This window comes from Nothobranchius furzeri, chromosome 15 (assembly GCF_043380555.1).
Source record: "Nothobranchius furzeri strain GRZ-AD chromosome 15, NfurGRZ-RIMD1, whole genome shotgun sequence".
NCBI lineage: Eukaryota > Metazoa > Chordata > Actinopteri > Cyprinodontiformes > Nothobranchiidae > Nothobranchius > Nothobranchius furzeri.
The window spans coordinates 63,873,272-63,889,757 of NC_091755.1; the positions used below are offsets into that span (position 1 = coordinate 63,873,272).

Consider the following 16,486-nt stretch of genomic DNA (forward strand, 5'->3'; position numbering starts at 1 on the left):
CCTGGCACCTCTCCTCTTTTCCCTCTATCTGCTGCCGCTGGGGGACTGGTTTCGTCGGCACAACGTCAAGTTTCAACTGTATGCAGATGACTGTCTAATCTGTTTACCAGTATCATGCAATAACTCAAGTTCTTTTAAACCACTCTTGGACTGCCTGTAGGAGGTCAAGCTATGGATGGCTCAAAATGTATTGTTCTTCAACCAGAATAAAACTGAGACTATCCTGTTCTGCCCGAAATACAAACATGGTGTGCCCAAAGGATTGATTCTCCTTCATTAGCACCTTTTGAGAAGGCTGTGGTCACCAACCTGGGGGTGAAGTTGGATGTTGAGCTCACACTGGACACCCAGGTCAATGGAACAATCAGATCCTGCTATTTCCATCTCAGGAGAATAGCTAGGATTAAGCCGCTGCTATCACGTTAACATCTGGAAACTGTCATCCACGCCTTCATTACCACCAGACTGGATTACTGTAACTCGCTTTATGCAGGCATCAAGCAGGCCTCAATAGTGAAACTACAGAAGGTCCAAAATGCGGCAGCCAGGTTACTGACTGGTACCGGGAGATCTGAACACATCACGCCTGTTTTGGCATCCCTACACTGGCTCCCAGTCTCTTTTAGAATTTTGTTTAAAGTTCTGGTGTTTGTTTTTAAATGTTTACATTAGTTGGCTCCACGATATCTGGCAGATCTGATCCATCCTTATGTTCCCGCAAGGAACCTTCGGTCAGCACAACAAGGACTTGATCGGCCAGGTAACAGTGAGTGGGTTAGGCCACATAGTACTGTTATCCAAAAAAAATTTTTTTTATCTTTACTAATCTTAATTCCTTATGGGTACATTAACATGAAAGTGATTACTAACTCCACTGATTTACATTTTAGTATTGATTTACATTTCTGTTTTTTTATAGTATTTTTGACAGGATGATTGAAACGTGAACGTTATGAATATGCCATTTCTGCCCTTAACAGCTGCCCTTTGACACAGTGACAGTGTGCATAAATTGCCACGGTCGTGTGCTTGCTTTTGATGTTTGCATTACAGCAAAGAAGACAGAAGAAGGACGAAGAACGCTTTTCATTAGTTAATCAAAGAACTTTATTTTTAATAAAGCTAATCAAAACAACTGTTGGTCAATAATAATCAGGTGACCGATCTGTGAAATCACAATGTTATGATTTATGTGTTTAATGAATAACAGGACTTGAGCTAGACATTCTGATCCACATAAGGTAAACACATGACACATTGTTCACTCATCCAATCAGAACTTCCTTTCTGTTGCGGGGCAGAGTCTGTGGTGTTTAGTTAATCTGTCCGCTCCGATTCGCAAAGAATTATAAGCAACTAAGTTTAATAAAACAGAACAACGCCATTTTAGGTCAGTTCCAACAAGGTGTTTCAACGTAGTTCAACTTGGTTCAACGCAGTTCCAACCAAGTACTCGACCAGCTCTCAAATCCATCATCGCTAAGTGCATTACAGACTGGCCAGCTGTATTTTCTACTTTTAAGCTGAGAACTGTCAAGCTGGAAAATTCTGTCGTTTATCAACAAGACGACGGTTCCTTCAGAATAAAAGCTGAACTCTACGTGATGCTGACACCTGCCGTTGCTACCGGGAGTCGATCCGTAGACTGGTTTGTCGTGATGCAGACGCTGTGCTATCAGTTCCAGCACCAAAGGAGGGTCCGAGGACCTGGCATTCAAGATCATACACGGGAGTCTCCGAAGGTACGTAGTTCGGCATAGATGCCGTTTCATGTCTCTTCCTCCTGAAGTCCCTCGTGGTTAGTTAGTCAAAACAACATCTTACACTCAGACTCGCCTGCATCAGATGGAGATTCTGAACTGACACACACACACCAACACTTCAGCATCCAAATCCTTATGCATCCATCATTATAGAGTTAGTCCTGGTGACTGTTTCGAATAATTATAAAAATAAATGTTCTTAAACGTCCCATATTTCTCTTTTCTTGTCTCTAAGTCAATACAAAGTGTTTGAATAAAATTCCCTGTGGTAAAAACAAGCTCCTCTGATTCTAAGGTAAGATTAGTCTCTGGACCTTAATAAAGTGTAAGAATATACCAACTATATTCCGCTACACTAAACACAGACTACAATCTCGAGGGGGTCGTGCTTTCTCAGTGCTGGGGCCGAGGCTCTGGAATGAGCTACCTACATGTGTTAAACAGGCCACCACACTTGGCAAGTTTAAGAGCCAGCTGAAAACTCACTTTTATTCTTTAGCTTTTATTCAGGAAGAGTCCCATTAACTGATGGCTTTGCACTTTTTGCTGCCCCGCCTAGATTTTATCTGCAAGTTTTTGTTGGTTTTTAAATGGTTTTATATGTTTTTATTTTTTTTATGATTATTTCTGATTTGCAGCGCTTTTTTTGGTCCATGGGCCATGTGAAGGCGCTATATAAATAAAGTTTTAGTTAGTTAGTAATCTGCTCGCTCGTGTATCTACTCCTGCGCGCTCGTGTGAAACTTTGGCATCAACCCCTCCTCCCCCTCCCTTTGTGGGTAGAAAAAAAAAAACACGGAAAACCCATCGGGAAAAACTAGCATGCATTTGATTGGCCATTTTCCTGCTATCCCCACCCCGTGACCTTTGTTGGCGCCGATGGCTTTCCTTAGTGTCCGGAGCTAACCAATGCAGCTAGCGTGGCTGAATCGGAGGTTTGGTGAGTAAACTTTTTGTGAGTTTATGATAGAAACATGGGATTATACATGTAGATATTCACAATAATACTTGCTCTGGTAAAAACCGGATCGGGTAAAACAGGCTAGGTAGTTCAGTAGCTAATACTTGGTGTTAACTTGTATGCGTATTTTTGATGCTAACTGCTTAGCTTGCCCTTTGCTAAAGAAATCGAATGGGACATTTAAGAGCCTGTAAACAGCCAGAAATCCGGTTGATACTGGGTGACAGGTATAGAAGTCATACAATAATTTACAGCACAGTTAACGGAGTGACACTCTTGTACAAGATTATCATGATTAAAGCACCACCTTAGTTTCTACATGCAATCTTCATTTGAGAATCCATATTGACTGTAGTATGTTTTTCTTCTTTCAGATTCCTTTTGGCATTTACAGGGTATGTGCAGGTTCTTAAAAAGTCTTAAAAAGTCTTAAATTAGCTTTTCCAAATTTAAGGCCTTAAAAATGACAAATAATCCTTAAATACAGTTTCCAAAGGTCTTAAATTTTCAAAGACCCAATAAACAAGATTCTTTTATTTCTATAAAATTTTCGTGAATTTCTAGTTAGTGTTCAGCATTTTTTGTGTACGATGTTGGCGTAAGCGGAACCGTACACATTCAGTTGGTTGTGAAAGGGGGGCTATTTTTAGATGAGCACATTAGCTGGTTAAGCTAGTGGGAGCTTGCGCCATGGGGAAGTGCAAGTTTAATGGTAACTGGATGGCTAATCCCACATTGGCGACATGGTTAGCCCCGGTTCCAGGCAATGGCTGGAAATTATAGCTTAAATTAAATTTAAAAAATAGCTTAAATTTGGTCAAAGTGGCCTTAAAAATATCTTAAAAAGTCTTAAATTTGACTCCATTAAACCGGCAGATACCCTGATTTACTAATTAAAGCAGACCTTAAATGTGAGTTGTGTGTCTTTTTTTAAAGGTGACGTAAGTTTGTATTTCCATTAGTCAACTAAGTACATTTTCACTGTTACATTTGCTTCCTCCATGTCTGTTGCGTTGAACTGATGAAATATAGAAATAGAACAGTACCACAACACTACATTTATTTGAAATACTACAAGTTGCTGACCCAAGCTCTCAAGATAACATAATATATTTACAAATTAAATAGTGTTAAATTCTAAACTTTTGGGTTTCCCCCAATAGTTAAATAGTAAAACAAAAAAAGTAGCTAACTTAATTGGTAAATAGAAAGTCTAATGTAACTTCTACCATTCTTTCTTCTTTGTCTTCTCATTTGATCAGCTTTGTATGGAAAAACTTACAGTTGGAAATGGCATCAGCAGAGACTCGAGATGTACAGGTAATTACAGTAATATTCAGTTAATAAAACCATCATTGAGAAGTTTATTTATTTCAGTAACTCAATTCACTCAGTAAAATACATTGTATAGATCAATGAGCTGATGTTTTAAAGCACTTATTTCAGTTAGTTGTGAATGTATGTTTGCAGCTGATGAAAACATTTAAACTCAAATATTAAATCAAATTGATTAAAAACATATTTTGAATCCAGATATGCATGCTTACTAAAGTATGTTTAATACCTGGTCATTTTTAAAAGGTTCTTTAAATCAAACAAATGGGCTTAATCAAAACACACATTCTAAGTTTGTGAGCATGAGTATGTGCTTAAAAATGCTAACAATTTGATCTGAAACCTTTTTTATAGGGCATTGTACGACAAGAGTTCATATCCAGGCTCTTTATGAAATTGGAGGCAGCCCTCGCAAGAACTCCTCTGGACACAGATTTCTTGGAATTTACATGTCGTCAGGAGCTCTACCTCTGGGATGCACTTTATAGACTTGTAGATATCCCACCAGAAATCAGGCAGGCTTTACAAGATTTAATGGGATCTGTTATTGAACATAATAAACAGGTTCAAGAAGCGGAAAATAGCAGTGCTGTGGACACTGTCTCTGGAGAAATGGGTCGTCCGAGATATTATATTGAGGAGGAAAGACTGAAAGAACTTTTAGATATGAACTTGTCTGTTGCCTGCATTTCAAGATTACTTGGCGTTTCAGCAAGAACCATTGAAAGAAGGATGAACGAGTTTGGTTTATCTGTCAGGCAGAGGTACAGCCAGATTTCTGACGACGAACTTGATGAGGCAATCCAACGCATAAAGACTGAAATGCCCACTGCAGGTTATCGCATGGTGAAGGGGAGACTATTGTCCATGAGAATCAATGTGCAGTGGCGAAGATTGACCGCCTCAATGCATCGAGTGGATTCACTCGGGATTTTGTGCAGACTGACTGGATTGGGTTGTATAGTAAGAAGAACTTATTCTGTCAGAGGACCGCTGTCACTGTGGCACGTGGACACAAACCACAAACTTATCAGGTCAGTAATACTTTGCTTAGTCTATGTTCACTCTGCAGGTGTTAATGCTCCATTCCATTTTTTTTGAGTAAATGAGATTTTTTGTGTGGGTTGTTCACATTACAACTGAAATGCAACAGCAAACACTCTCCAGTGTAAATGTTCAAAGTGGCCCACATGTGCAGAAGAGAACAAGCCACATAAGGAGCTCTGTGGAGTTGGAACAGAGAGACGGGGCTGTGAACTGAAGGGCTTCACTGAGAGACTTCATCCATTATTCCAGGATCACACCTGTCAAGTCTCCTGTTTTGACCTGGAAACTATTTTCAAATATATTAACTATTGTACTCCTTATTCCCACAGTGTTCCAATATTATTACTTTCCCTAAAAATGCCCCCCCCCCCCCCCCCACACACACACACACACACCAACACACACTCTCTTATGGACACAGGAGAGGGGCTCCCCTCCAGCAGCATCCCCCCCCCCCCCCCCCCCCCGATCTGACGCTCCTGTAATTTTTAATTAAAAAACTTAAGATGTACAGACAGATCCTGAATCCCTGGGTCAGCGCCTCACCTCAGGAGCATAAGACATGATGCTTTCGAAAACATCACAAATGTATCGGAATCAGTGCCACAAATAAAACTGACCTGGATTTGAAAAAATGTTATCTGTGCCATTCAGACTGTCATCAAAAAATCCGATATGGGTCACACGACAGGAAACATTCGGATTTGATTCGCTTTTGCCTGGAGTGTGAACGTAGCCTAAGTCTTTGATGATGAAAGTAAAACATCGTACTGAGAGTTTTATCAATTACACAACAGGTTCAACATTGTCATTTTTGGAGCTGTTGATGGGTACTCCAGGAAGGTATGTTAAAACAGACATCCAGCATATAAAAGTTGTATTGTTTTTTCTTGGGATTCTATATAATTAAATAAGTAACCACATATTTTTCCAGATTGTGTGTTTGGAAGCTGCAACAAACAATCGTGCTGCAACTGCTTTTGCTGTCTTTAAAAGGGCTACTGACCAGCATGGCATACCCTCAAGGTAAGAGGCTTCAGTTAATTGTTGCTTCTTGATCCTAAAAAATTTGCCCAAACTTTTATTCCACCTAAATCACAAAAGAATAGTACATTTGTTTTATTTACAGGGTTAGAGGCGACCAAGGAGTGGAGAATGTCGACATTGCTCGGTTTATGTTTACTGTGCATGGGACTGATAAGGGAAGCTTTATATCAGGAAAAAGTGTGCACAATCAAAGGTGAGCTGGTTTAACTGTTTGATATTTATCCTGTTTTTTACGTAAAGTTGGAAGTCATTATGAAGTCCCATCCCTCACTCTACACACCTCTGTTCACTTCCCTCTTTGATTCATTATGCTGCCTCACTGCCACCTAGGATTGCCTGACTAGTGTCTTTTGTTAGTCTCAAGGGCAACCTGCTGGCTCATTCTCACTTGTAAGTCACTTTGGATAAAAGAGTCTGCTAAATACATAAACATTATATCCAATTTTATACAAATCTGTTTATAGAATCGAACGTTTATGGCGGGACATCAGGATGTGTGTAACTTCAAGTTACTACAACACACTCCACAGCTTGGAGGCAGAAGACCTTCTTGATATATCATCTCAAGGTACTGACATAATGTCTTACACAAGCCAGCATTTATTTGGGATCTAAGCTGTTCTATTTTATTATATTTACTAATTTTTCTTTCCCATATAGATCTTTTTTCTGTCCACCAAACATTCCTTCCACAGCTTAACATGGATCTCCAGGCATTTGTTGAAGGTTGGAACAACCACCCTCTGCGTACAGAGAGGAACAGAACTCCAGAGCAGATGTGGTACTTAGGACTGATGTCAAATCCAGTAAACCAGCCAGAAAGTCTTCAGGTAAAACTCTGCATTTATGTATTAGTTTCAATATATACACAGTCTAGACTAGGGTTGTCACGGTGTGAAAATTTAACCTCACGGTTATTGTGACCAAAACTGTCACGGTTTTCGGTATTATCGCAGTATTTTTTTAAACGTGTTACATTTTCAGACAACTAAATAAACCCTGTATGTCAGGAAATATTGTCCTCAGTTTGTGTCTAAATTTTGCCTAAAATGTGTTATTTTGTAATTATGTTGTTTATTTGTTTACATGTTTCCCCTTTAGTCTTTAAAATACCAATATTTGCCCATAACTTCTTATTTTTTGTCTGTTTGATGTCATCATTTAAAAATATTAGATCAGATGATACTCAGTACTCAAGTAGCCTTCTAATCAGATACTTTTTTACCCTTACTTGAGTAATAAACCCTATATCAGGAAAATATTGTTCTCGGTTTGTGTCCTTCCAGTGAGCTTTGCAGATGTGGGAAAATGTCATCAGGCAGTAATCGTTGTTAAATTCATAATTATTCTCGGAGAGAGACCAACTCTTATCTGCCCCTGGGAGCCCCGTAATGCATAGCGTCATTTCAACATGGCGGTGTCCGCGACACGGTTTATATGCAGGTAGCGGCGCTGCGGCTGCTTTATATAGCGACTCGTTGCATTCTCCCTCAACCCAAATCCTCGGATCACGCACTTTAGCTAAAACGCTAACGTTAGCTTTTCTTGCATTGACTGTAGAGTTGTGGGTGATGGTCACGCAGATGTGTCATGAGATCTGAAGCGTTGCTGCCTTTCACCAAGCCCCCACAATGCCGCTCAGAAAATGGTCCCATCCCGGAAGTAAGAAAAATTGCAGTTCCACCCTCATCCGCTGGGGGCTGGTGCCAGAAGCGAGCAAATCCTCATTGACTCCCATGTTAAAAATGCCGATTTCACAGCAGAAATAAACATGTTTACAGCCTGGTGCCAAAACATGTTTTTTGTCTAAATTATCTAGTTTATACTCATGACAACTCTGAGGGGGGTGAATTTTTTTCTCACTCTTCTGTTTAAGTGTATTGAAAGCCTAAAATTCTGTATAATTAATGAGCATCCGACACAAGTGACCGCCGCCTCAGACCCACGTGACCACAGAGCTAGCTCCGTGGAAAGGCCTCAGTACAGCCTCGGTCTGGCTTGGAAACTGCTCCGGCATTTTGAGTCTCTGTGTTTGTGTATTCTTCTTTGGATATTATTGGTGCAATTGTTGGACAAAATGACTTGCAGTGGTATTAATTGCACTAATAGAGCGTCCAAGGAGTCTCCACTTCATTTTTTTCGGTAAGTTAAAATCTATATTCGTATTTTATGTCACTGCTACCTTTAAACTAGCTGAGTTTACCGAAGTAGCTAGCTAACTATCAGTTTAACATGTAGCATGTACTGTTTAACCATGAAATTTAAATGTAAAATACGGTAAAATAATTAATAGGGCATATTTAGATGGGTAATAGGGTAAAACCCAGTGCATTTAAGATAAAAATGGGTTGAAATATGACGGAGCGCTAAGAGGGAGACTTCTGTGTCCATTCTTCCATCCGGTAATCCCCAGCGGTCAGGCCGGGCAGCCTGACCGATCCCGCGCCTACTTGCTGCGCCTAGCTGCTGCGCGGTCTGACCGCTCGTGGAGTTTTTCATGTCTGACTTTAACCGCATCTAATACTGTATTAGGGCGTGAGCGCAACAGCGACAACTTAATATCGATGTGTAAGCAGCCTGAGTGGTAGGGTGTTTTCATCTGAACCCTCCAGCAGGCTATGCTGCACTATTGACGTGTTAGCGCGCGGCGCTAACAACTTAGCAACGTGACATGTCTCTGAGAAAGCGTAAAACACGGACGCTTCTTCTGAAGCGGAAAATAACACTTCTTCTTAGGCAGAGCAGGATGTCGCCTCGGCTCGTTCACGGCCGAGCCAGACTGAGCTCGATAACATTGACCAAGCACAGCCACTGGGCCGTTGTAGCTGCCACCAGGCCTGCTGAAGGAACTCCAGCGGGTTTCATCAGACTCGTAAAGTTTCTTGTTTTTGCTGGGGATTTCTGTATTTTACCGCTCCCTCCTGCAGTCTTCCCCTATTAAAATTTAAAATGTGTAACTTTATGTATTGTGATGAATGACTAATATTCATGTTAAACTGAAACGTTAGGCATTTAGGGGGAAAAAACAAAATAATAAACATTATACAGATGTCAAATAAATCAAACTGTAATTAAACTATATATTTTCAAAGTCATATAGACAGCATGATGGTTTGTGTGATCCGCGCGGTTTCACTTACACCCCTTTAATGATCAGGCTGTTTTTTATTATTTTTATCAGCTGATAGCAGTTAAAATTATGGTAAAAAATACTTTTATCTGTTTTTGATAACTTAATGCCCAGGAAGAGCATCTTCCTGGGCATTAAATATAACCCAAATGTTTTATTATGAGCAGATCTGATGAAGGTTTAGACAAGCAGTCTGCAAAGTAAAACTTGTTTAGAGTCCAAACTCTTACTAAAGCTTTTGAAAAGAAAAAATGGTTGAATTTTGAGAAATATCCACAACAGGGGAGCGAGACCTCTGAAAAATGTATATTTTCTCTGAATTCATAGAATAATGTGAAGATTCTGGGAAAAGTTGGGATTCTGAGATTAAAACGTAAATCTTTCTAATCATAATTCTGGCAGTTTTTGTGTCCTTCTGCTGTGGAAAGTCGTGCAACATGAAGATACTGAGAAGATGCTTACAACCTGTATTTTTATTCCATCCATAAATAAAATCATGAGCTATTTTTTTAATCCAAATTTGATCCAAAGGGCCATCGTTGGTTCCAGACCCGTTCTAGAACATTCCTCTAATCTTAAAGTCATCATCAGTTTCTTCCTTTTAACAAATATTTATTTGTTCAAATATTTAATATTTATAACTGGAATATTTGTTCCTCCCTCTCCCACTGCAGTTAGTCCTGTCCTGCAACCCTGTTTTTGCAGCTTAGTGAAGCCAACCATCACTAACCTGGGGGTGGTTTTGGACCCAGAGATGCGGATGGACTCCCACATTAGCCAGGTGGTTAGATCCTGCTTTTCCCGGCTTCGCCAGCTACCAAAGATGAAGTCCATCCTGAAAGACGTGTCATATTTTCTCCCCAAGCTGGACCTGACCGTCATGTATCGGTCCAAAATAGTGTGATGATATTGTGTTTTTGTACATAACAGACTTTTTAACAGACAAATTTGTCGCATTCTCCTACACCTCTTCACGGGCTCGCCACAGTAAATATTCTATTTGGCAAGAGATAAACTTTATTGTATTTATCCTAGTGAATCTATAATTAAACGGGTAAACTAGTAGTAGCACATCCAACATCAAAGAAAGTAAAATGTTACTATCAGGAGAGGGAGAATGTTTAAGTGGTTAGCAGCAGTGTGCTAGCCGATGGCCCCCTCCATGAGGCCACCACAGCTCAACAGAACATCGTTGTAGCTTCTTCTGGGGAGAAAAACACTTAGAGAAAAAATAAACAGCTGAAATAGCAGGAAATAATACAGTTAAAGAGCAGATTGTAGAAGAAAGAAACCCCTGGGTTAAACTGGTCTGTCTACTGCATAATGCTGAACTCTAACATGTGTCCTAAGGGAAGGACCTGATTGGTGTCCAGAACCTGCTGAAGAAGCACCAGGCTCTGCAGGCTGAGATCACAGGTCATGAACCTCGCATCAAGGCTGTCACCCAGAAAGGAGAGACCATGTTGGAAGAAGGTAGAGCAGGTCTGGTCCTGACATGTTTCTGAGGTGTCTGCAGGTTCTGGCTCACTTTTTTGGGTCCAGATCACTTCGCTGGTGAGGAAGTGAAGACTAAACTGTGGGAGCTTCATGGACGTTGGGACACGCTGAAGGCCAAGGCGTCCCAGAGGAGGCAGGACCTGGAGGACTCTCTGCAGGCCCAGCAGTACTTTGCGGATGCTAATGAGGCCGAGTCCTGGATGAGGGAGAAGGAGCCCATCGTTGGAAGTCCAGACTAAGGGAAAGACGAGGACTTGGCCGAGGTATGGAAGTCCCTTCCTGAGAAACTCCAATCGCTTTTCTTTGCTCTCTTTCCAGTCCTTCATAATTAGTGTTTCTGTATTTGGCATTTCCTTCGGTTGTCTACCAGACGTCGTTGCTCGTTTAAGCGTCTCATGGGTTAGGGGTAGAAGTGCTGGCCTCGCACAGGAAGTGATGACAAACGTGTTCCCGTCGCTCTTATTTCAAACGGTTTACAAGCTGTGATGTGTGTTCCCGCTGCAGAGCAGCCATGACACGTGGCAGCCGGCAGAAGGCTCACGCTTTTCCACTAAACACCCGCAGAGCTACGTCTGCGGTGAACTGAGCAGGGTTTGTTTTACGGTGGCGGATCCGATTGGACCATCGCTGCGAGAAAGCTCCACTTGTGTCAGACGAGCTGAAGGTTCTGATGTTCTGCTCCACAGGCTCTCCTGAAGAAGCACGAGGCCCTGATGTCGGACCTGTCGGCTTACGGCAGCAGCATCCAGGCCCTGAAGGAGCAGGCCCAGTCCTGCAGGGTGAGTTCAGAACCCTCGGCCCGTCAGAACATTCTTATCCACCACGTTCTAACACCAGACCTGTTAACCCGACAGCAACAAGGTGATCAGCAGGTGCTTTTGTCCTGCAGGACCTGAAGGCCAACGAGTCCCGCCTGAGGGACATCAACAAGGTGGCATCTGAACTGGAGTCAGAAGGTCTGATGGCTGAGGAGGCTCCTATGGTTCAGGCTCAGGTGAGCGTCACCTGTCTGCAGCAGCTGGTCCCTCTCACTTCCTGGTTTAACTCTGCTCGTCTCTGTTTGTAGCAACAAGAACATCTGGGTTCTGCTCCTGGAAAGGTGCGTGTTGTCCTCCGCCTCCACCAGAACCAGACGTGGTGTTTATGTTACCACTCATTTGTTTGTTTACAGGATGAAGCCGACTCTAACACGGCGTCACCCTGGAAGGTGAGTTCATTCAGCTGATCAGAGGTCACCTCTGATGGCAGCAGTCACGGCCGACCGTGCTGACATCACACAGGAATTCAGGTGACCCGGCAGGCACCAGGTGCTGGTGAAAGTGGGGACATGTCAGCTGGTTGCCATGGCTAGTTATCTTTATGCATCTGTATGACTGCTGACTGGTGTGTGTTTCCTGTGACCTTTGACCTCAGACCGTACGGTTGGGCGTTCAGACGACGGCTAACTTTAATTCCATCAAGGTAAGAGGAAGCTCTTCCCTTCCTGTCTGAGCGATCCGTCTCCAGGTTTCTTCGTCCGGCGTCCAGCCCGCTGGCGTCCACCTTCATCTCACCTTCATCTCATCTCACTTCATTTATAGTGCAATACTTTCACATTATCATTTTCCCACACTTCTGTATACCTGTATTTTGTTGTTTTTCAATAAAGAATGACAAATTATTTAAGTTTGGTTTTTGTTGCACACAAATATATATCTGTAAAAAATATCTACAAAGCTAATGTTTACATAACAAGTATGATTGGGTTTTGCAATACAGCACTCAAGTTTATTTTAGTAAGATTTTCAAACCAAGTAAAGTTAGTAAAGAACACATTTCTATTGTCTGCTAAGAAACTGTTGGGATTTAAAATGGGCCTGTTGTACAAATAACTTGTAAATGATTATTCCTCACTTTTGTCTTAACCAAAGAAATTCCAGTAATTGAGCAAAAACATTTATTTTTAACACTACAGTTTATAAAACAGGGCGCAAAGTGTCGGCACATGTATGTATGTCGATGGTCCGCCCCAACCAAACCAAGAGACACAGACGTCAGGGAGGCCAAGGTTGTCTCTGCAGCTCTCTGGGCACCACGCCTCACTCAGCTGTCTCCAATGATCCAAATGGCTATGGAGGAAAAAATAACAGGTTTGGCCTAGCTGTTTAAATTACAAAACCATTCATGAAGTGGTCAAGACAAGTACTTGGAACTTACACGCTGCGTTGTGTAGCTGACGTTGGAGACACACAGGCTGCCATGGTGACCTTTTAATAGATCTAAGAAAAAAATGTAATAAAAGAATGAAACTTAAAAACTCCCAGACCTCATGTCATATTTACTCATCAGCTATGGCTGATTTGTTTGGATCACAGTGAGTTACACTAATTCTAATATATTTTTATTTCTATTATACATACATACTTTTTAACTGTTATTTTCACATGACTGTTATCAGGCTCTCTTGTTCTGGTTCTGATGATAACTCTGTGTCTTCCAGTAAGTTATCTTGTGCTTACTTCATCTGTATAATGTCTCTTTACTTTTGGTAAATTGTACTGAGTCCAGAATAAAGGCTAGTTGGCTGTACAAGATACAAACAAGTATTACGTTTTGGAAATATATGAAACACCGCCAGCATCTGTTAGAGCCTGTGGCGGGGTGCTGAGGGCCGGCTCCAGCCCAGGAATGAGCTCTACACGCCGGCCGGGAGGGTTTGAAACACCGCCATCCTCTCCTCTGCTGGCTGTAAATTCTGTTATGGTTACCGGTGCTTGTGTTGCAATGTGAAACGCTTGGTCTCAGATTTTGTAAGAAAGATAATAAAATGTCCCCCCAAAATACGACTTAAATATATTTTCTCTTCTTCATGATACATTTAATGGCTGGTGCGACTCAGGAGTGATAGCGCCAAAAAAACCCTTACCAAAAAGAAGTACACTGAAGTATACTTGAAGTATACTAAAAATGAATACAGTATACTTCCAAGTTTACTTTCAATGTACTTATCAGAAGTATAGTTATCCGAGTACATTTTTTAAATACTACTAAGTATACTTTAATACATACTTACATTAAAGTTTACTTACATTTAGACTATACTTGTACTTGACTCTATCAGAAGTATATTTCACCAAGTAATGTATAAGTATACTTAATATATATATATATACTTATATAATATAATAAATATCTAAGTATATATATATATATATAATATATATATATACTTATATATATATATATATATATATATATATATATATATATATATATATATATATATACTTATATATTATATATATAAGTATATATATATATATATATATATATATATATACTTATATATATATATAATATATAAGTATATATATATATATACTTATATTATATATAAGTATATATATATATATATACAGTTATATATATAATATATAAGTATATATATATATATATATATATATATATATATATATATATATATATATATATATACTTATATATTATATATATAAGTGTATATATATATATATATATATATATATATATATATATATACTTATATATATATAATATATAAGTATATATATATATATATATATATATATATATATATACTTATATATAAGTATATATATATATATATATATATATATATATATGTATATATATATACATATATGTATATATATATATATATATATGTATATATATATATATATATGTATATATATATATATATATATATATATATATATATATATATATATGTATATATATATATATATATATATATATATATATATATATATATATATATATATATATATATATATATATTTGGAACTTTTTATTTTTGAATTAGAACAACAACATTTACATGGAGATGCATTTGAGTTTCTTCTTCCCTTCTCCAGGGCAGTGTTTCCCTGAACAAAGTTTGAATTTCCTTGTGGCCATAAGATCTATCCAACTTAACCAAATCACCAATCAGTACATATAGTTCTGACAAGCTTTCTCTGTATTCATCTTATCTGCTCTCTACTACATTCCACATTTTACTTTGATCTAGCTAAATAACTCACCCAAAAGACAAAAATACATAAATAAATAAAAAATAAAAATTAATAATAATAATTTTCACATGAGAGTACTATCTTTCTAACATTTGTTTTATTGGTTCCCAAATTTTTTCAAATTTCCCTAGTCCCAGTCTTGCATTAATTTGTTCCATTTTGTAGACCTGTCTAACTCTGTCTCTCCACTGTGCCACCCTTGGGGGTTCTGTGTCCAGCCATAAAACTGTAATACACTTCTTGGCAGTCATAAGCAGAATTCTGATTACATATGTCTCCATTATGTGTGTTAGATTTTTGGTACAGCATTCCCAGTACAAACCATTTTAACTTAAATTGTAATTTCACCTTCAAGGTTCTTTCAATTTCTCCCTAACACCTTCCCAGAATGGTATGAATTTAGGGCAGTCCAAAAGTGTATGTGAAAAGTCTCCCACTAGCCCGCATTTTCTCCAACATAAATTTGAAACATTACTATTTAGACATGATAAGTGGAGTTTTAAAGCATGCATCTTCACCTTCCGTTCAAATTCCCTCCAAGACGGACTATTAGTTAGTTTATGGCCTGCTTCAAGTGTTTCCTCCCATTCCTCATCTGTTATCATTATGTTCACTTCCAGTTCCCATTTTTCTTTAATATCTATATTCTTAACAATCAAATCCTGTTGTAAAGCTTTATATATTTTGAAATCAGTCCTTTTTGACATGTCCTTTCTGTTTAACATAATCACTTCCTCCATATTAAGTTTATCCTTGCTTGAAACTTTGCCTTATTTTGAAATAACTACTCTGTCTGTCTGTCCTAAATAACATATTAAGCATGAAATTACGAATTATTGTGAAATTACACGCACAGGAAGTGCTTTTATTTTGTAGCATTTGCTCAGTCAGCTCTCGAAGGCGAAGCTTCTCAGCAGACCGAGAAGAAGAGCGAGGGTCGGAGGTGCATTAACCGTCGGAGGTCGCGCTTCTGTTCTGCATCTGCACTTGACAGTCACTGGTTCTGCACAACTGAGCTAAATGTAAGTAGCCGCCATAAAAGTTGCTTAAATGTTGTAAATGTTTTTAAGACGGACATGGTGAGTAATGTTGGCCATGTAGCAAGCTAATATGCTAAGTCATTGCATGAGTTAGCTGTGTTATTAACTTTGTGTGTGACTAAAGTCCGTTTATTAAATTAAATGAGCAGCGCTATCTCATTATTAAAGGTTAGCATTACTTTAGATACTTTTTTATTAGACTTCTAGAGACTTATTCCCTCCATTTTTGTCCCCTCCATCGTAATTTTTTAAACGTGACGTTCTGAGAAAAAAATAAAAGCGGGAGCTCAGCGCCACCAAGTCAAACTTAAACGTCCACTTATTAAAAGTAAATGAGCAGTGGTCTCTTGTACAGTGATGAAAAAATCAGTCTGTGTTGTAAACTATTTCCCCGTAGCACCCGTGCCATAGCTTTGCAAGCAGCCTGCTTTTTTAACCGTAGAAGAGGATTGTGACTGCAAGAGACGAAGCGGTGCTGTATCTCATGCTATGTTCCCTCCATTTTTGTCCCCTCCATAGTTTTTTTAAAAGGTGATGTTCTGAGGACAAAAAAAAAACAAACGGTAAGTTCAGTTAGCTCGCGGGAGTTTGTCAGTTTTTGTGAAAAGTTT

General features: G+C 39.2%; 2 protein-coding genes and 1 long non-coding RNA gene across 4 annotated transcripts; 2 read left to right on the forward strand and 1 right to left on the reverse strand.

Moving 5' to 3' along the window:
* Positions 1-2,621: 2,621 nt before the first annotated feature.
* On the forward strand, positions 2,622-7,664 carry LOC139063417 (uncharacterized). 2 transcript variants are annotated; one of them, XM_070545277.1, is made up of 9 exons: positions 2,646-2,703; positions 3,099-3,119; positions 3,987-4,044; positions 4,414-5,093; positions 5,904-5,949; positions 6,041-6,132; positions 6,236-6,346; positions 6,618-6,721; positions 6,814-7,664. In XM_070545277.1, the coding sequence occupies exons 3-9, from the start codon at positions 4,015-4,017 to the stop codon at positions 7,074-7,076; spliced, it is 1,326 nt and encodes a 441-aa protein (XP_070401378.1). In that variant the 5' UTR covers positions 2,646-2,703; positions 3,099-3,119; positions 3,987-4,014; the 3' UTR covers positions 7,077-7,664. The 2 variants fall into 2 exon arrangements, with proteins under 2 accessions (XP_070401379.1, XP_070401378.1); XM_070545278.1 differs by lacking the exon at positions 3,099-3,119 and having other exon boundaries at positions 2,622-2,703.
* Positions 7,665-8,919: 1,255 nt separating this feature from the next.
* LOC139063419 (spectrin alpha chain, non-erythrocytic 1-like) lies at positions 8,920-12,440 on the forward strand. The gene is made up of 7 exons (XM_070545281.1): positions 8,920-10,756; positions 10,826-11,043; positions 11,467-11,559; positions 11,670-11,774; positions 11,847-11,879; positions 11,952-11,987; positions 12,194-12,440. The coding sequence occupies exons 3-7, from the start codon at positions 11,494-11,496 to the stop codon at positions 12,269-12,271; spliced, it is 318 nt and encodes a 105-aa protein (XP_070401382.1). The 5' UTR covers positions 8,920-10,756; positions 10,826-11,043; positions 11,467-11,493; the 3' UTR covers positions 12,272-12,440.
* Positions 12,441-12,702: 262 nt separating this feature from the next.
* LOC139063420 (uncharacterized) lies at positions 12,703-13,902 on the reverse strand. Its single transcript, XR_011516782.1, has 2 exons — positions 12,977-13,902; positions 12,703-12,888 (listed from the first exon to the last, which is right to left on the reverse strand). It is a non-coding gene; the product is annotated as an uncharacterized lncRNA (long non-coding RNA).
* Positions 13,903-16,486: the final 2,584 nt, after the last annotated feature.

Coding starts and splice junctions, on each gene's coding strand:
- LOC139063417 (XM_070545278.1), top strand. CDS start 4,015: ATGGCATCAGCAGAGACTCGAGATGTACAG. Junction 5,950..6,040: donor TTGATGGGTACTCCAGGAAG/GTATGTTAAAAC, acceptor ATATTTTTCCAG/ATTGTGTGTTTGGAAGCTGC. Junction 6,347..6,617: donor AAAAGTGTGCACAATCAAAG/GTGAGCTGGTTT, acceptor ATCTGTTTATAG/AATCGAACGTTTATGGCGGG.
- LOC139063419 (XM_070545281.1), top strand. CDS start 11,494: ATGTCGGACCTGTCGGCTTACGGCAGCAGCATCCAGGCCCTGAAGGAG. Junction 11,560..11,669: donor AGCAGGCCCAGTCCTGCAGG/GTGAGTTCAGAA, acceptor TTTGTCCTGCAG/GACCTGAAGGCCAACGAGTC. Junction 11,775..11,846: donor CTCCTATGGTTCAGGCTCAG/GTGAGCGTCACC, acceptor CTCTGTTTGTAG/CAACAAGAACATCTGGGTTC.